Source organism: Tachyglossus aculeatus, chromosome 18 (assembly GCF_015852505.1).
Source record: "Tachyglossus aculeatus isolate mTacAcu1 chromosome 18, mTacAcu1.pri, whole genome shotgun sequence".
NCBI lineage: Eukaryota > Metazoa > Chordata > Mammalia > Monotremata > Tachyglossidae > Tachyglossus > Tachyglossus aculeatus.
Genome location: NC_052083.1, coordinates 33,908,936 through 33,934,276, shown reverse-complemented (window position 1 = coordinate 33,934,276; position 25,341 = coordinate 33,908,936). Strand labels below are relative to the sequence as shown.

Below are 25,341 nucleotides of genomic sequence, written 5' to 3'. Positions count from 1 at the left end.
TCAATCAGGATGAGAGGGTATTTTTTATGGAGCCCAGTGCTGATCTTGTTGGGGAAACAGATGATCCTGAACATGAGTAAGGATTACCCACAAGCTCTTAAAATAGAAGGGCAAGGGTGGGGGCAGGTGGGGTGTGTGTATGTGTGTAAAATTACTCCTTTCCCTCAAAGAGTAGACATGTATAGAGTGGTTTTTCCCCATGTTCGTTACTACTGGATAGTAATACAATATGATCATGTGGCCCAAAATGGTATCCATGGCTCCTAAAAGGAATTCCTTGCCTTTTAACCACAATAGGAAGAACAGCAAGCTATGGCAGTTTAATTGAATAATTAGCATGAGAGAGTTTGTTTTAATGGTATTTGTTAAGCACTTACTATGTGCCAGGCACTGCTCTAAGCACTGGAGGTAGATACAACCTATTCAGGTTGGACAGAGTCCATGTCCCACATGGGGCTCACAGTCTTAATCCCCATTTTATCCCCCTTAATCGCCTCCTTCCTCTCCCCCTCCCCCCCACCCTACCTCCTTCTCCTCCCCACAGCACCTGTATATATGTTTGTACAGATTTATTACTCTATTTTACCTGTACATATTTACTATTCTATTTATTTTATTTTGTTAATATATTTTGTTTTGTTGTCTGTCTCCCCCTTCTAGACTATGAGCCCATTGTTGGGTAGGGACCGTCTCTGTATGTTGCCAACTTGTACTTCCCAAGCGCTTCGTACAGTGCTCTGCACACAGTAAGCGCTCAATAAATATGATTGAATGAATGAATGAATTTTACAGATGAGGTAACTGAGGCAGAGGGAAGTGAAGTGACTTGCCCAAGGTCACACAGCAGAAAAATTGGTGGAGCTGGGATGAAAATGCAGGTCCCCTCTGCCTCACAGGCCCATTCTCTATCCACTAGGCCACACTGCTTTTTAGGTCTTCCAGAGAAATATTGGGCAAAGGAGGCTGGAAAACAAAATCTAATTCCTATGTGGACTAGGATTAATTGCTCAGGAATGTGGAAAAATACAGGTGTTCTTACCGGAAGGGATGGCTGGCCACTGACTCCTCTTCTTTCCATTTTATAGAAGGTGAATCGTTAAGTAACACATTCCCTACCTGGGCTATAATACTGCTCGCGGTTGGACTGCCATTGCTTTTGATCCTGATCATTTTACTGGTTATGCTATTCTGCTGTGGCTGTTCCTGCAAGAAAAGAAAAGGTACATAATCCTTATTCAGAAGCTTTTTAGTTTTGTGAAATTATTCACACCTCTAGCAGTACATCCATCAGTGCTATTTATTGAGTGCTTACAGAGCGCTGTACTAAGCACTTGGGAAAGTAGAAGTGCTACTTTGAAACTATGCAGAGTTATTTCAAGTATAATTTGTATGTCAAGTCTACATTGGCAGTACTAAATTTTTCTGTTTCTGGGTAACTATGCTCATATCTGAGGCATTTTTATTATTATTACTATCAATAACACCCAAAACACTCATGTTCAGAGTTCTCCAAGAAGAGAAGCAGCGTGGCTCAGTGGAAAGAGCCCGGGCTTGGGAGTCAGAGGTCATGGGTTCTAATTCCGGCTCCGCCACTTGTCAGCTGTGTGACTTTGGGCAAGTCACTTAAATTCTCCAAGCCTCAGTTACCTCATCTGCAAAATGGGGATTAAGACTGTGAGCCCCACGTGGCACAACCTGATCACCTTGTATCCCCCCTAGTGCTTAGAACAGTGCTTTGCACACAGTAAGCGCTTAACAAATGCCATCATTAATTGATTATGCTCCTACAGAGGATATCCAAAGGTGCCTCTTTCTATACCATTTTGAATAAACGGAGGGAGAGACTAAATGTACATTTTGCCCATCCTTTTAAAGAAAGTCCTTGGCCTCAAAGAACTTCAGGCCAGTAACTTGGGTACATGTAAACTATACACGTAAACTAATTCCATTGTATTGAATTCTCCCAAGCTTTGAACAGTGCTGTGCACACAGTAAGCACTCAATAAGTACCATTGACTTAATTCAACCAGAAGGGCTTTCCCTGTATGGAGTCGGCGATATGGTAGAAGGGGGTAAGGAGGAAGTAGGCGCATCTTGGACTGCTGGGATGTCTGTTCTCACAAAGTAGGTTATCCTGTCCTGGCCTCAATCCTCTACCTCCCCCTTCCTCTTTTTTCCATGGGCAGATTTCAGGTCCAGCTGCCACTGAACTTCTCCACTACTTTCTGCCTCCTTTGTCACCTTCTCCTAGGCCCCGAGGAATCCTGAAATTAGCAGTCAGAGCTGGACATGCCTGGCAGTCAACAGTGGCCTTAAACTCCAAGGCAGAAAGCCATACCACTTGCCTATCTTACAGGTCTCTGACTGTCTATAGGAAGCATTCAGATTGCCAAGGAACTGTTCAGTTATCCACAGACCATTATTATCTCCTTGGGGCTAGAATAGAGGCCCCTGGATACATGTAGTTGTGATATGTCAAAGGTCCCAGGGTTTTTCCATCACCACCAGTACATTTACCAATGTCTCAATGCCTTATTCTCCCATCCCCAAAAGGGCCAGCAAAAATGAGACAAAAAGAGACCTTGGTTCTATCAAAACTTTCTTTGAATTGATACATTCATTGATACAGGATGGTTGCTTTCTCTAGGAGAGGCCCTTTGTGAAGTTCTGGTATGGTAGGACTGAGTGCTGGTTCAGTACAATGCCAAGCGCTTAGTATAGTGCTGATCTGCTTGTTGCTGCTACTGCTTGACTATATAGGCTTCTGGAAAAACAGTATTTTTCATATGCTTCTTAATAATCTCAGGGACCTACCTTGAAATAGAACAGCTCTTCCAACTTTAATCTGCCCTTATCTTTTATTTTGCAAGGAAGAATACACCGCCCCCTCTGGCTTACATAAGTCTAGAATTCATTCCTCTCCTGCAGAGCAAATGCTTAATAATCTACTTTTTAGGGAAAGAATGACTCTAATGAAAAGATAATTTAGTCCATAAATACTCCTTGATCTTTTGATAGCTCTAAAATAGTTGACATAAGAACTATCTACCTCCTTTTTTTAATGGCTTATAGAATGATGGGATTTTAAGTGTGTTAAATTGTCTTAACTTTTTTTTTTCCAGAAGCCAGTTATCAAAGTAAAATAAGGTAAGCGGAAAACTGCTTTACAGTTTCTCCTGAAACACCCAAGCACTTTAATAACATATCTGATACTGTAAATTAAATCTTGTAAATGACCTCCGGGTGGAAACTTTTCCTCACAAAAATGCAACAAGTGGCGGAGGTATTCGGTGTAGATTCATTGTATGCTTCCGAGAGACTGTTAATGGGATCTCTTTGTGTGTTTTTGAGACCCAGTAGTTACCGCTATTTCCACAAGAGGACAGTCTGTTCCTTTCACCAGCTACCTTCACTGAGCATTAGGAAAGATCAGGTGTACTCTGCAGCTCTATTTCAAGAAGTCTTGAAATACTGTATAAACCCTCCAACTGGAACGTCTGATGCCCTGGAAAGGACCGAAGATGAGATGGACTGATGCAATCTAACTGAGCTGGACTTAGCAGGCAGATTAGATGCGTACTGTGCTTTTGAAAAGCATCATTTGAATCACACCTAGAACACCCCAACTCCCATCACTAGCTAGGCCAGACGTAGCTAAGAGCATTGCCTGTACAATTATGTCAATCAGGCCTCGGTCAGTGGGGCTGAGGTAACAGGGGCAGAAAAATTGGTGGCCGCCCAGGGGGTGGGGGGGAAAAGAGAGAGAGGAAGAGAGAGAGAGGGGGAAGAGAGAGAGAGAGACAGAGACTGTGTGTTTAAACTGGAAATTGCTGTCCCCATGTTAGTTCTGCTCTGGAAACCAGCCCCTGCTTGGACCAAGCATTGGGTAGTGTAGGATAATAATAATTTGGGGACTTGTTAAGAATTTACTATGTGCCAAACACGGTTCTAAGCACTGAGGTAGATACAAATTAAGCAGGTTTGACACAGTCTCAATCATGATTTTACTGATGAGGTAACTGATGCCCAGAGAAGTTAGCTGACTTGCCCAAGGTCACACAGCAGACATGTGGTGGGCCCGGGATTAGAACCCAGATCCTTCCGACTCCCACGCTGTTGTTGGAGAACTGACTGCATCCTAGGAACTGGATGTGGGGAAAGGGGTTGGTGAAGCCATGAATTCCTGGTGACCACTCCTGTGTTGTCTAGGCAGCAGAAGGCAGATATAGTGGAGAACGTCAGGAACCACTGAGCTTTCCCTTTCCTTTATATGTCCACCTTCTCTCACCTGTGACCCTGACGAGGGAAAATCCCTAAGAAGGATCCACATTTGGGGCTAAGAGAGTCACGTTCTCTTGGAAATATATCTAGAGTCTTATTAAGTGGCTGCATCCATGGCCCTTCTGCTGCAAAAGGTCTGAGAGAAAACCATACTTGTGTTCAACAGTTGCCACCAGAGTTTGTGCAGAGTTCTCTGTTCATAAGCGTATCCTGGGGCATTCGGGAAGTGTGCATTGTATTTACAGTGTTTCTCTTCAAATTCTAGGAATCTTTCAATTTCAAAACCAAATGATGGACCTATTCAGGTCATGTGGAACAATGGCAAAGAAAATTATGGATATAGTTCAGATGAGCCACGAAATACAAGTGAGTGAATATGTGCATGATAATCATGTCACCTTAGGCTAACAGGGATATTGAAAAATGTGTCCCTTGGATTTCATGCTACTCAAAATGACTGGACAGGAGACATCCAAATGTGATGGATATTTATGGCATTAAGCGTTTACTATGTGCCAGGCACTGTACTGAGTGTTGGGGTAGTTTCAAGATTATCAGTCCGTATCCCACATGGGGCTCACAGTCTTAATCCCCATTTTACAGATGTGATAACTGAGGTACAGAGAAGTTAAGACTTGCTCCAGGTCATCCAGCAGACAAGTGGTAGAGTTGGGATTAGAACCCAGGTCCTCTAACTCCCAGGCCCATGCTTTATCCGCGAAATTCATGCTGCTTCCCAGTTTGAAGGAACCATAGAGAGCAGACAGTTTGATTTGGGGCAGTTGAGAGTTTGCAGTGGGTTATAGGATCACTTGGAGGAGGTGATAAACAGGTTGGATGAAAATAAGAACAACAAGGAGAGAAGCAGCATGACCTAATGGAAAGATATTGGGCCTGCCAGTCAGCGTAATAATTATGGTGTTGGTTAAGTGCTTACTAGGTGCCAAGAACTGTACTAAATGTTGGGTAGATACAAGACAGGCTGGGCACCTTGGTTCTTATCCCGACTCCGCCGCTTGCCTGCTCTGTGACCTTGGCCAAGACAGTAAATTTTCTGTGCTTCAGTTTCCTCGTGGATCATTGATTGCTTTGCAGTCTGCAGTCAATCTGAAGAAGACCAAGATAACATATCAGGCAGATTGGGCTAGGGATTTGCAAAAAACACGAAGATCTTCAGCCAAGATTTAGTGCTGAAAGATGTCATGGATTTCTACTGTGGGAGTACGCTGAAAAATTTCATGTTCCATCACATAGAAAATGAAACTTTTGCAACCTAACAGCTAAAAAAAACTTAAGTCCAGCTTCAATTTTGAAATCAGCAGATGTCTTCATTTGAAAAAAATCATGAGTGAAATAAATCAATCACTCAGTATCTATTGAGCTCCTGCTTTGTTCAGAGCACTGCACTAAGCACTTGGGAGTGTACAATAGAAGTAATAGACCTGATCCCTGCCCTCAAGCAGCTGGCAATTTAGCAGGGGAGACAGCCAATAATATAAATTAAAGATAAGAGGAAGAATGGAAAGGGGATAAGTATATATGGAAAATGAATGAATTGGGTTTAAGCAAGACTTATAATTTCAAGCAGCAGGAGTTAATTGCATGTGCACTTGAGCAGAAACAAGGATATGGGACAGTATAACCAGAATTTGATCAAGGTAGATCTAATAAGAAAGCATGATAATGAAAGGAGAATGAAAATGGAATTAAATTGTAAAAGTTATGGTAGGAGTCAACCACAAAGATATCCTGCACTTGGAAAAAAATCTTTTGTTACTGCAGTGGATATAGGCATTTTGCATTAGTTTGTAATAGCTGAATACAGGGACCAAACAGTCACACAAACAACCAAAATGAGAGCAGCACACTTGAACAACTTTACATGAATAAGAGAGAAGACTGCTGTGTACTTGTAAAGACCCATGAGATGACAGGAAATATACAGAGGTGGAAACAGTCCAGATTGGGGTGTAAAGCTGACACTAAATGAGTTGATCTGTAGCACGTGGGTGCACATGTTCATTCATTTACTTCTTCTTTGAACAGAGATTTCATCTCCTCCATCAGTGACCTCCAACTTCAGTGCTCCAAGACAAGGTGGCCAAGTCAGACTGCCTCATCAGGTGATTGCACTCTTTCGAAGTGAAATTTTGTTGGTTCAAAACACCACTCACAAATCAAATTTGGTTGGATTTAAGTAGCAAGCAGAGAAAAATGGACTTGGGTTAGTGCTGTAGCACTACTTGCTGCTTTTTGTAAGTAGTAGTTGTATTAAGTATTTACTGTGTGCAAAGCATTTTGCTGAGCTTTGGGGAAAGAGTACATGGGTGGGAGTTAGATACAGCCCCTGGCCCTTCAGCAGCTCACAACCTAAGTATAAAGCAGGGTAGAGGGGACTGGCGACAAACACAAGGAGAAATGAGACAAAAGTACTGTAACAACGTAAGCCTCAGACAACTAAACACGAAGCAAAAGCAAACAGGACAAAACAAAAGCAGTAAGGTCTGGTGGCTCAAGGGCCTAAGGTCTGGGCTCTTCATAGCCCTAAGTCCAGTAAGTCACAGCCACAGTGAATACTACAGCCTACCCAGCACACCAGCATTTGTGGCACAAACCAGCGCTTAGAACAGTGCTTTGCACATAGTAAGCACTTAACAAATGCCATTATTATTATTATCTTCTCCAGGAGGCCTACCCTAAGACCCCCACCCCACCGCTTCTCCCTCTCCCTTCTTCATCGCCCTGACTTGCTCCTGTCTTTCTCTCCACCTCTAGACTGTAAGCTTGTTATAGGCAGGGAATATGTCTATTTATTGTTGTATTGTACTGTCCCAAGCATGTAGTACAGTGCTTTGCACACAGTAAGCACTCAATAAATACAATGGAATGAATGAATGAATATTGCAATAAATAGTACAGGAGTCAGATACATTTTCCCAGGCTCTGGAATGAGTACTGTTTACTTAGAGAAGTAGCATGGCTCAGTGGAAAGAGCACGAGCTTTGGAGTCAGAGGTCAGGGGTTCAAATCCCGGCTCTGCCAATTGTCACCTGTGTGACTTTGGGCAAGTCACTTCACTTCTCTGTGCTTCAGTTCCCTCATCTGTAACATGGGGATTAAGACTGTGAGCCCCACATGGGACAACCTGATCACCTTGTATCCCCCCAGCACTTAGAACAGTGCTTTGCACATAGTAAGAGCTTAAACACCATTATTATTATTATTATTATTATGATCATTTAACACTTAATGTCCAAAGGAGGTGGAAGAAAAAAAAGCTAAGGAGAATGAATTTGCTCTTAGCAATCTGTAGCTGTTTTCTCTGTTCTCTCCTTGATAATCCTTACAGCGACTCTGTGTATGTATCAGGGGAAGAAATTGGACACACATTGGTTGCACCGAATCCACCCCAGTGCTTCGGTCAGGGCTGGGCACATTCTTAAATACCACACATGACCATGTTCCAGCCTATTAGCAGGCAGGCTCAAATGAGAAGCCTATTTTTGTCTGAAACCACATCCCCTTTCAACTTTGGGAAACAGTATACTGGGATCAGCCCTAATTCCCAGCATTGTCTAGAAACCCATGTTCTCGGGGCTCCATTCTTATAGAAATCCATTGCAAGCTGCTATTTCTGCTGAAAGGTTTTTTTTTTTTAATTTCCAGAGTCTTAATCACTTGTTCTTATGTTGTGGGGGAAGGGGAGAAAATCTTCGGGTGAGCAGAGGCAGCTCCGAACCTTATAATGTTCCCCTTGGAAATGACGCATCCTGACAGCAAGGAAAGATTTAGCTCAGTGCATACATCTTGCCACTGATGAACATACCTCCTCTGGCCCTTTTACAGGAGCAGAAATTGATGCACAGACTAGGTTTCCAGGGGATCGAGAGCATCATTAAGATGGCACCAGAACAGTAGGGAAGGAAGACGTATGAGAGGCTTCTGGCACAAGCAGACGATAGGTCTAAATGACAAACCTGGAGCTTCCAATGAAAGTTCAAGCTAGTTTTCTCAGGGCGCAGTGTCATGAAAATGGAGAGGTGAATTTCCTTCTGTCAAGCTTGCCCTTCTCAGTGCATCCATCTTTTCATACATTTCACCAGGAGCTGGGAAAATGGCTGTTGAAAGAGAGCAGCAGGCAAACGCTGAACAGCTTTTCTCTGTAGAAGAAAGGTGTCAGGTGAATGGAGGAAACAACAAAGCCATCTGAAAGGGAGCAGGGATTCAATTCGGAGGGACCGGAATTGCATAGGTCAGGAGTTAAGTAAGCTGGCACAGTCACTGAAAGGTGGCCTGTAGGTTGTGCTGGGGCCTGGGGCTCCTCGTAGGAAGAAGCCCAAAAAGTTTACAGACTTTCTCTTGTTATCCTTCCAGTGAGGCTTCAGGCTGATGAAGCTATCCCAGGGTGTTTTGGGGGAGGTGAGATGGGAGTCGGAGGAGTGAGGGTGGATTCATTCATTCAGTTGTATTTACTGAGTGCTTACTGTGTGCGGGGCGCTGTACTAAACACTTGGGAGAGTACAGTACAACCATAAACAGACACTTTCCCTGGTGATATTATGTTGCTTTTGGTTGCTATTGTGAAATGGCTGGAAATTCTAGATGTTTTGGAATATAGAATTGGGGAAGGGCACCCAAGGTCCCATGTGGGGATTGATTTTTTTTTTTTTTTTTAACAGAATTGAAGTTACCCATTAGATACATTCAGGGCTGAGGAAGGGGAGAGAATTGAAATGGCAGTGGGTTTAAAACAATTGAACTGTGTAGAAGGACTTGTCAGGAGAGGGCAAAGAACCCATGTTGCTGGAAGCCCTGAGGTGTAAGTGTTCATTGTGGAGAGCCCCAAAGAGCATTCCATCAAGGATAATAATCACAACAACGATAGTATTTGTTATGCACCTACTATGTGTCATATAGACTGTGAGCCCAGTGATTTCTAGACTGTGAACCCACTGTTGGGTAGGGACTGTCTCTATATGTTGCCAACTTGTACTTCCCAAGCGCTTAGTACAGTGCTCTGCAAACAGTAAGTGCTCAATAAATACGATTGAATGAATGAAAGAATGAATGTGTCAGGCACTGTACTAAGCGCTGAAGAGGATACAAGCAAATCAAGTTGGACATAGTCCCTGTCCCAGGTGAGGCTCACACTCTCATTCATTCAGTTGTATTTATTGAGTGCTTACTGTGTGCAAAGCACTGTACTAAGTGCTTGGGAGAGTACAATGTAACAATCCCCACTTTACAAATGTCCCTTTAGACTGTGAGCCCGTTATGGGCACAGGGATTGTCTCTATTGCCGCATTGTACTTTCCAAGTACTTAATACGGTGCTCTGCCCATAGTTAGTGCTCAATAAATGTGATTGATTGAATGAATGAGGCACCTGAAGTGAAGTGACTTCTCCAAGGTCACAAGGCAGCCAAGTGGTGGAGCTGGGATTAGAACCCATGACCTTCTGATTCCCAGGCCTGTGCTCTAGCCACTCCACCATGAGAAGTAGTGTGGCTCAGTGGAAAGAACCTGGGCTTTAGGCTCGGAGGTCAGCTCTACCACTTGTCAGCTGTGTGACTTTGGGCAAGTCACTCAACTTCTCTGTGCCTCAGTTACCTCACCTGGAAAATGGGGATTAAGTCTGTGAGCCCCACGTGGGACAACTTGATTACCTTGTATCTACCCCAGTGTTTAGAACAGTGCTTTGCACATAGTAAGTACTTAATAAATGCCATCATTATTATTATTATTATTATTACAGAGAAGCAGCGTGGCTCAATGGAAAGAGCACGGGCTTTGGAGTCAGAGGTTATGGTTTCAAATCTCGGCTCTACCAATTGTCAGCTGTGTGACTTTGGGCAAGTCACTTAACTTCTCTGTGCCTCAGTTACCTCATCTGTAAAATGGGGATTAAGACCGTGAGCCCCCTGCGGGGAAACCTGATCACCTTGTAAACTCCCCGGTGCTTAGAACAGTGCTTTGCACATAGTAAGCACTTAATAAATGCCATCATTATTATTATTATTACTACCATACTACCTATAGGATCCATTCTACCTATAGCTGCTGGAACCGAGTAGGGGGGTCAATTAATCTATCAGTAGTATTGTTTGAATGATTCCTCTGTGCTGAGCACTGTACCTTGTGATTGGCAAAAAACAATGGAATTAGTAGACACAATCCTTGCCCTCAAGGATCTTACAATTTTAACAGTGAGCTCTTTTCCAAAAAACTTAAGCTATGCTTCAGTGGGCCAGGGAGTTTTGGGAGTCCTTCCTTAGAGTCCCTTAGACTGTAGCTCTGCCTTCTTCACGCCTCTCAGCTGTCTCATTCCACTACTTCATTTCACTGTGTATGCTTGGGGTGGACTGGCCCCAGACCGAGGCTTGTTTGGATAGCGGGGAGGATAAGCATTTGTAAAACTTGAAACCCAGAAGAAATACTCTTTTCTTATTACTCCCCTGTTGAAATAAACATAAATCAATTCCGATAAATTTAGTAGGGAGCAATAGACTTTTAATCAATGAAGGCAGAAGACTAACACTCTCACCCTGGGTGGGTGGGGGAACCCAGCCCAAGGGAGCTTGCAGCAGAAGGAAAAAGTCTTCTATTTCTGAAATAGTTACATTAATTCAGAGCTGTGAATGAGAGCAATATTGTTCATGGTATTTATCTAACGTTTCTCTGCATTCTATTAAATAATTCATGTAGACCGTATGCATTATTGAAAATGTTAAAGGCAGCAAACCAAGAGACGATAGACCCAGTGCTCTCCTGTACTCATTAGAACGGGAGACACATGGCAGTAATAATACTCAAAAGCAGAGCTTAAAGCACTTCTGAATCTGGCTAAAAAAATGGAGCCAGGCAGAAAGCTGTAGAACCATACTAATAATGAGAGGAGGCTTCCCTACCCTTCTCTGATTCTTAGATTATGAGGCCCTTGGGGGCCAGAGACTGAGTCTAATTCTTTTTTGTGTAGAACAATGTTTCGCGTACAGCGAGCATGATATAGCTGCTGCTACTACTACTGATCCTACTATTACTATGGGATTCAGGATGGTCTGCCCATTGAAAATGCGCTATTTTTCCTAGAACGTCCCACAGATATTTCAGAAATACTAGGCCATTAGGACCCAAGTCAGGGCTGGATTCTGGGTGCCGGTCACCCAAAGCAGATATCTTTCTGGGTGGGGAGCTCTGAGGACCACACTGGAGCCAAGATGGGGTTTGAGGCACAGACGTTCTGTTTCATCTGCCCCTCCACTCTCCCTCTATTGAGTGGTGTTTTGCTCATGGTCAGTTAGTGGCATAGTGAAAGCAAAAGAACTTCCACATTACTTGATCAGCACAAGCAGGACTCATTGGATCCTTCTTGAATTGGAAGAGGACTGTCATTTATTCCACGGACTGTTCCCACACTCCAGTTGAGCCCCCATCATGGAGCAGGTTGTCAATAGAAAAGGAGAATGCCCTACAGGATAGAACATGGGGATCAGAAGGACCTGGGTTCTAATCCCACCTTCCTACTTGTCTGCTATGTGACCTTGGGCAAGTCACTTAACTTCTCTGTGCCTCAGTTACCTCATCTGTAAAATAGGGATTAAGAGAATGAGCCCCAGGTGGGACAGGGATTATGTACAACCCAATTTGCTTGTATATACCCCAGCATTTAGTACAGTGCCTGGCATAGAGTAAGTGCTTGGATACTGTTATTATTATTATTATTACTGTTATTAATAAAGAGGAATGAATGAAGAGATCCAGGGCCTACAGCACTGTTCCACGGCAACGAGGTCAACTAGTCCTGACCCGATCTGGTTTAAGGGACATATATCTAGATTCACCCTCAAATGGGCACTGCACCAAGTCCCACTTTAGGGAGGGAAACTGAGGGAGTTTGTCAGAGGGCGTTAGTAAGAAAGAACAAGTGACCCATCTTTCCTCAAGTAAAGCTGTATTTGCCATTCAAATGTCAAGCCAATGAGCCAATGCAAATGTCGCAGTTTATAGTTTGGAAATTTATATTTTCAAAGCTATTCCCAGCAAAACTCAGGTTTTGTTTCGGTCAAGGTGGCCTGTAGGCTGTAAGCTTGCTGTGGGCAGGGAATGTACCTATTAACTCTGTATTGTTCTCTCCCAAGTGCTTCGTACAGTGCTCTTCCCACAATAAGTATCAATAAATACCATTCAAGGACTGAAAGCCTATTAGTTTTCTTTCTCAGAGCTTCTATCAATTAAAAGCGTAAAACCCTGATCATGTACATTCCTTCCTGCTTTGGCCTAATTATTCACCTAGTAGCTCACACCGAATTCTTTCCCTCTCAGTGGATTCTGTTGCTATTTAGAAATACTAATATGCCTCCATTATTATTATTATTAGATTCATGAAGAACAGCAGCAGGTCAGGACTGCTCATTCAACACCTACTGTTTATCCATCTCATCCAAGGAAGATTCGAAATGCAACTTTGGTATAGTGAAGATGCTTCTGTTGCTTCGGGTTACATCTGGCTGCTTCCGCCGTCATATAGAGGCCATTACTGTTGCATCGCTATTCTCCTGCCCAGACTGACCTAGAAGGTGAATAAAAACTGTTTGGAGATTTCTGTTGAATTCCTTAGGAGTTCTGCTCACTCATCTTGCTGACATTTGTACAATCTGACACTCCTGAGAAAGTCTTCACCGTAGGCTTCTTTGATCATGGTTTAACATATATTTTTTATCTTTCAATCATACTGTTCCCAAAAAGTGTGTGTAAACATTTTAAATATTGAATTGAGGAGAAAACAATAGTGACTGTCTAAGTTTTCTGATATGAAAGGTTGAACTCTTGTACTGTGGTGGTGAATTTTTGTAATCCTAGATGTCTTCTATCTGTGGGTTCTAAGTAGGATGTACTTCTCTGCCTTTTCCGTACCTTATCAACAGAATTAGAATAGCCAACATTGTGGGCTGTTTTTCCCCAGATGTTCTGAGTACTATTTATTTAAAGTGAGCTGTGAAATCTTTGTTAATAAAATTCCTAACTTCACTCTGGTATACTCCCTGAGGAATGGTTGTAGTCGAGGTACAGCTTTCCTGGCATCTACTGGCCAAAAGCATCCTGCATTCAGCACTGGTGTTTTTTTTTCCTGTTGTACATATACACCTGCACCCTTTTTCCCCACTTTCAGATTGTCACATGATGTCACACCCCTTCGGAAGATCTATCTTTTCCTAGTTGAACAACATTCCAACTCCTTTTTCTCCTGTCTACCTACTCTATTGTAATGTGTTCTCCCAAATACTTAGCACAATGCTAAGCATACAGTATGTACTCAGTAAATACCACTGAGTGATTGCTATTTAATTTCCACCTTATAGTTGAGAAACTGGGGCACAGAGGGGTCAAGTGACTTGCCCAAGGTCACACCAGGCAAGTGGCGGAGTTGGGATCAGAACCCAGGGCTCCTGACTCAGAGACTGTACTCTTTCCACAAGGCCACTTCAGACCACCTCTGTGGCATGAGATAATGGTCTGGATATTTTTCCTATTTTCAGAAACAAATGTAAAACTGGGAAGGGAAACCATATATTTCCCACTTTAAGGCTGAAGAACCATCTGTGAAAATATGACAAACTCTTACCACTGAGGGATAGGAAACTAAGACGACTTGCAGGCCTGGTGTGGAAATTACTGCCTTTTTATTGTATATGCAGTTTGCATGTTGATTTTTATTATTTTAACTCTGAAGGGCATCTTCACACAACACCCAGAATAGTTTCTCATTGCCGTCAAATAATCGCAAATGGCTCTCCTGTTGCCACAGAGTGTTCTACTTTCATTACTTTGTAGCTGGAAACAAGCACTTCAAAGCCACATTTCATTCCAGGAATAAGGTTTCTCTAAGGTTTTCCCTTCAGGTTTCTGTTTCACAATGTGTTAATAATAAGTTAGCTGTACTGGACTCTTCAGAGCTATTTAAAAATGGCCTACACACACACTGTAAAGGAAATTTCCATCCTGGAAGTGTATATATACATATACATATGTAAAAAAAATTTCCATCTTTCTATTTCAGACAACTGCAAACCCCCAAATTCTCACTAAGCAATGGTGTTTTGCTGATGTGTTTGGCTTCTGTGGGTGTCTAGGTTTGTCCAGGGGGAATGTCAACTAGAGAGAAGAGGTCATTTTGAGGGATGTCTCGGGAAGGGTAGAAAGGTTTCTCATGTAAAAAAGTTGTTAATTAAATTGCAGTTTTATTACAACAAATCCCAAGAAGGTCAGGAAAAATTCCAAATAGCTGCAGTGAAGGCCAAAGAACCACATGGCCCTTCCCCCCAAAGCACTCTCCCACACATCTTCACATGAAACCATGCTCTTGACCCAGGGCTGCAGCTAAGCCTCACGGTTCCACACACAAATGCCCAGCAGACAACATCTAATTGCTTGAAGTCTGGGCCTGGGGGAGGTGATGGGGAATATTTCAATCGGCAGTGACTTAATAGGACTGACGATTGGATCGAAATGCCCAACAATGAAAGTATGGCTCCCCCCTCACTGAAGTACATTTTGAGGAACACTTGATCCCACCTCCCAAGAGAGCTGTTGTGATGCTAGAAGAGCATTTTTAAAGCCTTAATGATGGTGGTGGGAGAGGTGTAGGAAGAGGGGAGGCTGGGTTATCGTGTCGCCTGCACAGACGATGTGGAGGCCGACACCACTATTTTACTTCCACTGAAGTAAAAAAGTCTGCTGTCCCTTCTCTGCCCTCCAGTGTCAGACCTGTGTTCTTTCTATGGCCAAATTAATCATGGGATACTTTCATATGACTGAATCTCAGAGGATCACTGAACTGTTCTGGCAGAACAAAACAATCCCTCCACATAGTATTTATTGCGCATTCTCGTGCACACAATGCTGGGCAAAAACCTCACTCTCAGAACAGCCATTCATTTGTTCCAGCAAATGACCAACGGCTTCTCACCTTCTCCCTTCCTTTAGGCTTTGAGCCAGTTGAGGCTATTCAATGGGGAAAGATAATCTGCTCCCTACCCAGTATACCCCCAGCTGTTGAGGTCAAAGTGGCTCTAGCCTTGATGATCCCAGGCATGGAATTCTGCAGCAAGTGTTGACTCTACTGACTGTAAGTATTTAATTCTCACCTAGTGCAGACCGTATTAAAAATAAGGCCTCCAGTTATAGTTTGCATCAAGCATTTGCAAGCCTGAGATTTATGAGGATCTCACAGTTGGGACTGTTAGAAAACACGTAACTGAAGCAACCTACAGTGTGCTCTTTAAAAGAGGAACGTTGTCAGAAGAGGTTACAGCATTTTCCCTTACGACTAAATTGTGTCGTGGAGCAACTTGGGATTGTAACTGAATTGCAATTTTTTAAGCTGGGTTATATAGCGCTTTACTCTGGCCCTGAGTCACCATGGCAGAAAATGTATATGTTTCCAGGAAAAAGCCATAGAGGGAAACACTGTGGTGAGAAACTCAACCATTTAAACCCCACACAGATGTTATTGATTACATTTCTCTTCAGAAACCTTAAAAGTTTATGACACTTCATAGGGTAACTTAATTTTCAAATGATTTGTAACATTCACCAATTTCCAAGCTAATAAAGTCTGGAACAGTTCAAATGACAGAGACTAAAAATTAAATGGAAAACTAATTTTTAAAAATTCCACAGATGTGGTTTTCTTTACAGACAGTGTAAATTGGGACAGATTGGGTGAAATATATGCAGGCTGAGAGCTTAGAGGGCTACTGAAGAGCCTGTTAGCTTCTGCCTTCCATGCCCTTCAATGCTTTAATGTTTCATTCAAGAGATTTATGCCACCTGGAATTGTGCAAAAGCCAGAAAAAGATCCCAATGTAGGTTGGAGAGTACAGCAGGTTGTTTCCTAAAAAGTCTCAAGATTCATTTAAACTCTCCTCAGCCCTCAAAATGTGCTTTGTCCCATCCAAGCCACCCACATTATCTTGCTCTGCTGCCTGGAGCAAATCCATCAACCAATCAATAGTATTTATTGAACACCAATTGTGGGTGGAGTTCTTAGCTCTTGGAAGAGAACAGGACAGTTGAATTAGAAGACGTGATGATTCCCAAATCTACTTCTCCAGCCCTGATCTCTCTCCCTCTCTGCAGTCTCGCATTTCCTCCTGCCTTAAGACATCTCTACTTGGATGTCCTGCCATCATCTCAAATTTAACATATCCAAAACAGAACTCCTTATCTTTCCACTGACTTTCCCATCACTGTAGATAGCAACACAATCCTTCCTCTCTCACAAGTCTGTAACCTTGGCATTATCCTTGACTCCTCTCTTTCACTCAACCCGCATATTCAATCTGTCACGAAATCCTGTCAGTTCAGCCTTCACAACATCACTAAAATCCACCCTTTCTGCCCCATCCAAACTACTACCATGTTAATCCAAGCACTTATCCTATCCCACCTTGATTACTTTATCAGCCTCCTCGCTGACCTCCCAGCCTCCTGTCTCTCCCCACTACAGTCCATGCTTCACCGTCGGCTTTAAAGCACTCAATCACATTGCCACCTCCTACCTCACCGCTTTCCTACAAAACCCAGCCTGCACACTTTGCTCTTCTAACACCAATAATAATAATAATGATGGCATTTATTTAGTGCTTACTATGTGCAAAGCACTGTTCTAAGCACTGGGGAGGTTACAAGGTGATCAGGTTGTCCCATGGGGGGCTCACAGTCTTAATCCCCATTTTACAGATGAGGTAACTGAGGCCCAGAGAAATTAAGTGACTTGCCCAAAGTCACACAGCTGATAATTGGCGGAGCAGGGATTTGAACCCATGACCTCTGACACCGTTCATTCATTCAATTATATTTATTGAGCGCTTACTGTGTGCAGAACACTGTACTAAGCTCTTGGGAACTACAAGTTGGCAACATATAGAGACGGTCCCTACCCAACAGTGGGCTCACACCAAAGCCCGGGCTCTTGCCACTGAGCCACGCTGCTTCTTCAGCTTGGTAGATAGTAAGTGTTTAAACACCACAATTATTATTATTGAAGGGCCCATCTGTACCTCAATGCCATCTTTACCACACTTCTGCAGGTCTTGCACTTTTTAAATTGTGCTACAGCATTTGCTCGTATAATACAGTCAACAGTGTCAAAAATCTACTGAATTTCATCTTCTAGGTTCTGGGCAACAATTCTGTACAGTCGCAGGGAATTGAAGTGAAGTGTTCAGTGAATTCATCCAATATCCTGGATCAGTCAGCCCCAAATGCCCTCCTTTCTTCAATTTTTGTGGGCTTAAATTATTCAAAGAGTTAGGTCCACTCTTCACTTTGCTTTCTTTGTGTATACCAGACCTCACTTACATATATAAAGACTCATTCATTTGGACTTCATGAACTCTGAGTTATTCATTTGACCTACCACTCCTTCCTACACCTCCTCTTCTACTGCAAAGACTTGGCTCCCTCTCAAACCACCCCCCACCCCCGAATTTTCACATCCCTCCCAAAATCCCCCTCCTGTAAGAATCCTTCCCCAGTTAATTCCCAACACCTCAAGTTGCAACAATCCAGCAGTTTTCCCTAACAATTATGAATTTACCCCCTTCCATAGCAGTTATAAACAGTTGCACACAAAATCAAATCCATATTATTTTTTTAGTCTGAGCATATTCATTCTTCTGGTCTTTGTGGACAGGGTATGTTTCTGCCAACCCTCTTGTCTTGTATGCTCCCAAGTGCTTAGTACAGTGCACTACACATAATAAATGCTTATAATTTTGATTGATTGATTCTAGTGCTCTCATGATTTGAACCTATTTTTACATCTGTCACCCCTCATAGTGGAATTTACCTGTGGGCAGGGAATGTGTCCTTTCTTCTCTTTCACCCTCCTAAGTACATAGTACCACTGTGTTGAATACCAATAGCACCACCATAAAGACAGAAATATTAGATCAATACAGTGACAAATAAAAAAGACTTTTCATCTTTTTAGTACAGTGCTTTGCACTAAGTGCTCAATAAATACAATAAATAATTAATAATATCTGCAAAGAGCAGATAGGCAGCAACACCAGGGAGCAGGGAGGAAGGGAGACTATCTTGGTTAACTTGTATCTACCCAGTGCTTGGAATAGTGCTTTACACATAGTAAGTCCTTAGTAAATACAGTGATAGTAATAATAATTTTAATAGGGAGGTGAAGAATTGCCAGAATATTCACCTATCTAGGGAGATTCAAAATAACAGTGAATGACAGCCCAATATAGATATGAGTAAGCTGAACTTACCCTCTCAGCACTGAAGTAAAATTGCATTTCTCTCAATTCCCTCTTCATCCCCAGTTCAGAATGAATCCCCCTTTTAGTTCTAATTAGTTTGGTTTTACTATACTGGCCTTTGCCAATATTGTCCAAAGTATTTACCTGTAGAGCCACTTTCAATGATCCAAAATAGCTATGAAATGCTGTTCCTTAACACAGCAGGCCCCTTCCTATAGAGCAGCAGAAAAATTAGAGAGCAAGCCCCTGTGGCTGGATGCTTTGCTTGAACTTGCTCTTTTTGACTTTTCTGCTGCACAAGCACAATTGTTAAATACACTAATGACTGCAAGGTGATTTCCCCTGCTGTCTTCCACCTCCTCCCCTCAACACCTGCCCATTATAAAACAAGCTAGGATCCCATCAAGGTCTGAAGGAAAGGCCAATTAGTAAAATCTCCATTGTAAGTAGGTAATCTATTATCCTTCAAACAGCAGTGTTTGATTTCTTTAGCTAATGATTGATTGCCTCAGATTCTGGTTGGAACTGGAATTTTATTCCTAAACAACAGAGCGTGTCCTACCTTTGAGCACACATTAGTGGCCTAAGGAATTAATAATACTGAATCTCCCAGGGATGCTGACATTTCTTTCTCGAATCTCAACAAATGATGGTTTGGAAGCATAGACAAGAAGAACTAGTAGGAAAATGGGAGACACTAGGTGGTTGAAAAATTCCAATTTGGAAGAATTGAGATTTCCAAGGAACCAATTTCAGGCCAGCAAGGGCCACATAACTAGGAATAATGTCTTTACACAAGCCCGCCAGTTTAAGGAATAATTGGAAGGAGACAATATCAACGGGGGAGGGAGCTTGCTGATGGGTTGATCGGTCCTGGTTTAAATTCAGGTATTTGATGGGAATAGCTGTTTCCTGTTATGTTGATGAGAAGGATGATGGTTGCCAATTGTTTGATTGATGATGGTATTTGTTAAGCACTTACTATGTGCCAAGCACTCTTCTAAGTGCTGGGGTAAATACAAGATAGATTGGACACGGTCCCTGCCCCACATGGAGCTCACAACCTTAATCCCCACTTTGCAGATGAGATTATTTAGGCCCAGAGAATTGAAGTGACTTGCCCAAGATCACACAGGCAGACAAGTGACAGAGTCGGGATTAGAACCCAGGTCTTTCTGATTTCCCAGGCCCATGCTCTATCCACTAGGCTATGCTGCTTCCCAGTTAGCAGTCGTAGAGTGAGTGTCCCAGAAGGCTCCAGTGCAACTCTGTAGAGTTTGAATTCATTGCTCTCTTCCTCCCTTCAAGGCCCTACTTAGGGCTCACCTCCTCCAGGAGGCCTTCCCAGACTGAGCCCCCTCCTTCCTCTCCCCTTCCTCCCCCTCTCCGTCCCCCCGCCTTACCTCCTTCCCTTCCCCACAGCACCTGTATATATGTATATATTTGTACGTATTTATTACTGTATTTATTTATTTATTTTACTTGTACATAGCCTATTTATTTTATTTTGTTAATATGTTTTGTTTTGTTCTCTTGTCTCCCCCTTCTAGACTGTGAGCCCACTGTTGGGTAGGGACCGCCTCTATGTGTTGCCAACTTGTACTTCCCAAGTGCTTAGTACAGTGCTCTGCACACAGTAATCGCTCAATAAATACGATTGATTGATTGATTGATTGCTCTCCCGGCCCTGGTGGCTGCGGGGGACGGTGGGGGGGGCGGATTCAAGCACATTCTGGTCACTGAAGACTCTTCTTACTCAGGGGGCAGAGGCTTCCTCACAAAGGACCTATAAGCATTGATGACTCTTGTTTTGGGGCGTGGGGGTGACCGCCCAAGTATATTTTTGTTGCATGCTTGGATAATTTTGTTTTTTGATTTCTCTGATTTTCCTTTCTATAATTGTGTATATCTATATCTATAAATAGATATAGATATATATTCATTTGGGATTCCTTAAAGTCACTTCCATGGGAAAAGAATGATGCCAAGTAGGCTTATAGGAAGCTGTCCTCTTCATTCCCCATAATTTCTGTATGCAGTTTGTACACCAGTTTGAAGTCCTCATTTCAACAGCTTACAAGTACAGGACAAAGCAAGCATGGCAGAGAGCAGGGCCTATGTTACTCATGGCAATGGACTCTAGGAACAAATTTGCACGTTACCCACTTTGGTGAATAATTGTGTGTTATCCAACACTCATCTTGAATAGCAAGTGATGTCACGTGGATGCAATTTTATAATGCCATTAAAATTTTAGTTGCTGAAACTTTAAGGCAAGAGAGATAGTTAACTAAATATTTAAGAGCGGCAGGATTAAATTCCACTCACTGGAAGAAAACCTCCTACCTCAAACTTATAAAACCCAACATGGTTTTTCCACTTTAAAAATGTATGCAATCACTGGATTAATAGGTTTCAACTTTTTATTGGGTAAGTTTCTATTTGACATAACTCAATCTGGGCCTTTATGGATTAGATTTAAAAAACCTGTAAAAGCATTTACTTTTTCTATTTAGAGCTTCGACCTTAAAAATAAAGAAACTGAGCCAGATTTTAATTCTGTGAATAGTATTTACCAAGTGTCAAGTCCGTTCAGGGTGCTGTCCTGAGTGCCTGGGGGAATGCAACAGAATCAGTAGATATGATCGCTCCCCTCAAGGAGTTTACAGTCTAGCAGGGTAAGTGGATGTTAAAATAAATTCCAGGTAAGGGAAGCAACAGAGTTTAAAGACATGTACATAGGTGGTATTAAAGGGAAAGAGTTGGACTGTGTACACTTGGGTGCTTATGGGGTGAGGACTCAAGTGGAAATGTGACCAGGAAGTGTCGAAGTGACAGGAGGGGTTAGGGAGGTTGGGGGGACTAGGTGGGGAGATGAGAGGTTAATTAGGGAAGGCCTCCTGGAAAAGATGTGATTTCAGAAGGACTTTGAAGATGGGGATGAAGATGGGCCAGCCATCTGTCAAGGGGGAGAAACCTCCAGGCAGGAAGGAGTGCATGTGCAAGAGTTCAATGGTGAGAACTCTGAGTTCTTTTGAGTCCTCGTTTTCCAGAGTTTCTCAGTTCAGAGCTGTGACCCAGGACGTCTCCAAGGAGCAGAGTGAAGGCTGGATTTTAGCAGTATTGTGAAAGTAGAACCTATAGGATTTGGAGACAAATTGTCTATATAGGTGGTATGTGAGAGATGAGTTGAGGATAATGCCAAGGTTATGGTCTTGCGAGTTAGGGAGGATAGTGGTTTAACAGGGATGCAAAATTAATAACCCAATGAGTAAATCTAAATCTGGGGGAACAGTCCTCCCCCTTACCCCCACCTCTGTAGAAGCTCTTTGGGGACTTTCTTGCAGGCCTGCCTTTCTGGAGAACACAGTGACCTTAGAGATCAGAGCCTGGTTCACAGAGTCAGGGAACCGTTGTCTACAGTGATGGGAAAGATAGAGAGTAGGCAGGGCTTGGGTGGGAAGATAAGGAGTTCTGCTTTGGACACATTCAGTTTGAGGCATTGGTGGGACAAGTGCAAAACAAGCAAGTGGTACATTCCCTACCCACAAAGAGCATACACTCTAATGTGATGCAAAGTTGGAAGAAATGGATGTGCATGGCATGAGTCGTGGTGCATGTGCAGTAGGTGAGTTTTCCTTGACAGGGGGTTCTTCAAAAATGTCACCCCAAGTTAAAGGAGATCTGAGTGCCCATCCACCAGGGAGTCCCTGGGGGTGAGAAAGCTTTTCTGGTCTGGCTATTTCCTTGAATTGCTATTTTCTAGCAATGTCTCTTGTGAAATAATGATCCAAGATTATAAATGCACAGAAAAGATCGATTTCCATTTTGTGTGATGTGAAAACCAGTCCGGGAGGATGGCAGGCATTTCACTCAAGACTCCTCTGCTGCTGGGGGTGTTGTAGCAAGCTGTCAGTGTTCTGCTGGGATTGGCTTTATGAAGGCTCTAGGGTTTTAAAAAGCCAGCAGCAACAAGAAGTGGCAATAATAATAATAACAATGATGGCATTTATTAAGCGCTTACTATGTGCAATGCACTGTTCTAAGCACTGGGGAGGTTACAAGGTGATCCGGTTGTCCCACGTGGGGCTCACAGTCTTAATCCCTATTTTACAGATGAGGTAACTGAGTCAGAGAAGTGAAGTGACTTGCCCAAAGTCACACAGCTGACAATTGGCGGAGTCAGGATTTGAACCCATTACCTCTGACTCCACTGAGCCATGCTGCTTCTCTAATACCCACTGCTGGTCCAGAAGGACTGGGTGGGCAGCAGTTCTCGCTCCTCCCAAGGCCGCAGCCGAGTAAGAACAGCAGACCACCAGTGTCTGGTCATTCCTACCCTACCTCCCTGACTCCGTGAATGGGGCTCTGACCTCTAAGATTCCCATTTTCTCCAGAGAGGCAGACCTGCAAGAAAGAAGCCCCCAAAGAGCTTCTGGGTAGGTGGGGGTAAGTGGGAGGACTGCTCCCCCAAATTTTGATTTATTCATTGGGTTATTAATCGGGCATCCCTAATAACCACAAACTAATCTTAAAATAAATTTGCATGTGGTCAGCAAAAAGCATTTTGTTCTGTTTTTCCTGTTGAATAATTCAAGCAGTCACCAGTTCACGCTTAATCAATTTGGAAAAGTAAAAAAAAAAATCCAGGTTTTTGAAGATGGGAAGAGAGCAACCCAGGAGGTTTGGGGAGTGATGGCAAAGTACAAATAACTCCCCAAAGAGCAGAACAAAGTATCCTCACACCCTCAATCCCCTCCTTAGAACAGCAGAATCTACCTGCCTAAAGTCATAGGAATGGATGCTGACTTCAGACTGGGAAAACATTAGATTGGGGCATTCACGTTAAGCTCTAGGAAATATTTTTTGAGAAGACATCGCTGGGCTGAAAGGGGAACATCAAGAACGAGAAACACCCTTAGAGGTTTAAAATTTTTTGTTGTTGTTTATAGTATTTGTTAACCGCTTAATATGTGCCAGGCACTGTACTAAGGGCTGGGGTAGAAGCAGCATGGCCTGTGGAAAGAACAGAGGTCTGAGAGTCAGGAGACCTGGGTTCTAATCCTGCTTTTGCCACTTGCCTGCTTTGTGACCTTGGGAAAGTCACTTTATTTCTCTATGCTTCAGTTTCCTCATCTTTAAATGAAGGGTAATATCTGTTTTCTCTCCATCTTAGACTGTGAACCCCATGTGAGATGGATTGGGACTGATCCGATTGTATTGGATCCAATGCTTAGCACAGTACTTCACTCAGATGTAATACTTAAATGCTATGCATTTTTTTAAATTAGTTCTTGGGAAGCGGAATTTAATTTGTCATTGATCCAAGTCCAGAGGGAAGAGCTCTTCTCAAGGACCCACGGGCTCAGAAACAACATGCTCAGAAACCTACTTCTTTTTGAATGTTTGTGTGGGCCCCCCCTTCTTTCCAATTATTTATGGCCTCTCACTTTTATCTGGGGTACAGGCAGAAAGCAGAGGAGGAGCACTGCTAATTTTCCCGAGATGAGTGAAGTAGAGTGGGGAGGAAGAAGGTACTTTTTATCTTCATCCTTCCTCTAAACTTCGAGCAATAATTATCGAGGAACTTTTTAAACACATTAATTCCCTTGTCTGAACAGAGATTGAAGATTGTTAACTGATAATTAATATGTCATTTTACCTTTTAATTAAAAGTTAGCTGCTGGTGGGTAATATTTCAGTACCATGCGTTCTTGGTTAATGCTCTCTCGTATTTTCAAGACCTACGGGTGATCAGCAGGCAACCACCCTGCCCTAAGAGAACCCAGAAAGGAAGATTTATTTATGCAATGGGTTGGTTAGTCTTAGAGCTAGAAACCACAGGCTGCTTCCTATTCTTGATATTCAAGGGAGTTCCAAAATATTTGCTGAAGGAAAGCTAGGATGCACAGTTTCTCTCAGCAGTGAGCCTCCACTGCCTCCAGTTTTCTGTTTGTTTGTTTTTTTTCTAATGGTATTTGTTAAGTGCTTACTATGTGCCAGGCCCTATTCTAAGCCCTGGGATAGGTACAAGTCAATTAGGTTGAACAAAGTCCCTGTCCTACATGGGGCTCACAGTCTTAATCGCCATTTTACAGATGAGGGAACTGAGGCCCAGAGAAGTGAAGTGATTTGCCCAAGGTCACCCAGCAGACAAGTGGTGGAGCCAAGACTAGAACCTAAGTCCTTCTGACTCACAGGCCCGGGCTCAGTTGTGTCCTTACGGCTTTTCCAGAGAGGATCAAAGTCCTCTGCCCCCGGTTTTGGCTTTTCCAAGCAGCCTGAGTCACACCATACTGGAATTTTTCCTGTTCTTTGGGCATCAGGAAGAGGAAACCCAATGTGCTCAGTTAAGATAAGGTCTTTGCAGGCCTGAATCCACTGCAAGATTTCCGCTAAACTCTCTCTAGGTGTCCCAATAGGCCTCATTTGGGCAGCAGAGAGTCAATATACAAAATGTACATTGAATATACAAAATGTCCTGGCTAGTTACTGGTGCTGTGTCCAACGGAAGCTTCCAGCTGGCTGCTGGGGGGAAAGAAGGACTCAACACCACAACTGTTTGTTCTACCTGGTGGGGAAAGGAGATGGCAGTGTGGTCTAGAGGAAAGAGCGCAAAAGTCAGAGGACCTGAGTTCTAATTCCATCTCCACCACTTGTATTTTGCATGTCCTTGGGCAAGTCACTTAACGTCTCTGTGCCTCAGTTTTCTAATATGCAAAATGGGGATTAAAGCTGTGAGCCCCATGTGGGACATGGACTGTGTCCAACCTGTGCTT

At 43.0% G+C, this 25,341-nt stretch overlaps 1 protein-coding gene across 4 annotated transcripts in view; it reads left to right on the top strand.

Annotated features, from left to right (window-relative positions):
• The window catches only part of IGSF5 (immunoglobulin superfamily member 5), a 30,790-nt gene extending 17,475 nt beyond the window's left edge, over positions 1-13,315 (top strand). The window contains exons 5-9 of one of the 4 annotated variants that reach the window (XM_038760578.1): positions 1,086-1,220; positions 3,123-3,147; positions 4,547-4,647; positions 6,328-6,404; positions 12,658-13,315. In XM_038760578.1, the coding sequence (XP_038616506.1) occupies positions 1,086-1,220; positions 3,123-3,147; positions 4,547-4,647; positions 6,328-6,404; positions 12,658-12,753 (434 nt within the window). In that variant the 3' untranslated portion in view covers positions 12,754-13,315. Of the gene's footprint in view, positions 1-1,085; positions 1,221-3,122; positions 3,148-4,540; positions 4,648-6,327; positions 6,405-12,657 lie in introns of all 4 variants that reach the window. The other 3 variants (XM_038760577.1, XM_038760580.1, XM_038760579.1) reach the window with 3 other exon arrangements.
• Positions 13,316-25,341: the final 12,026 nt, after the last annotated feature.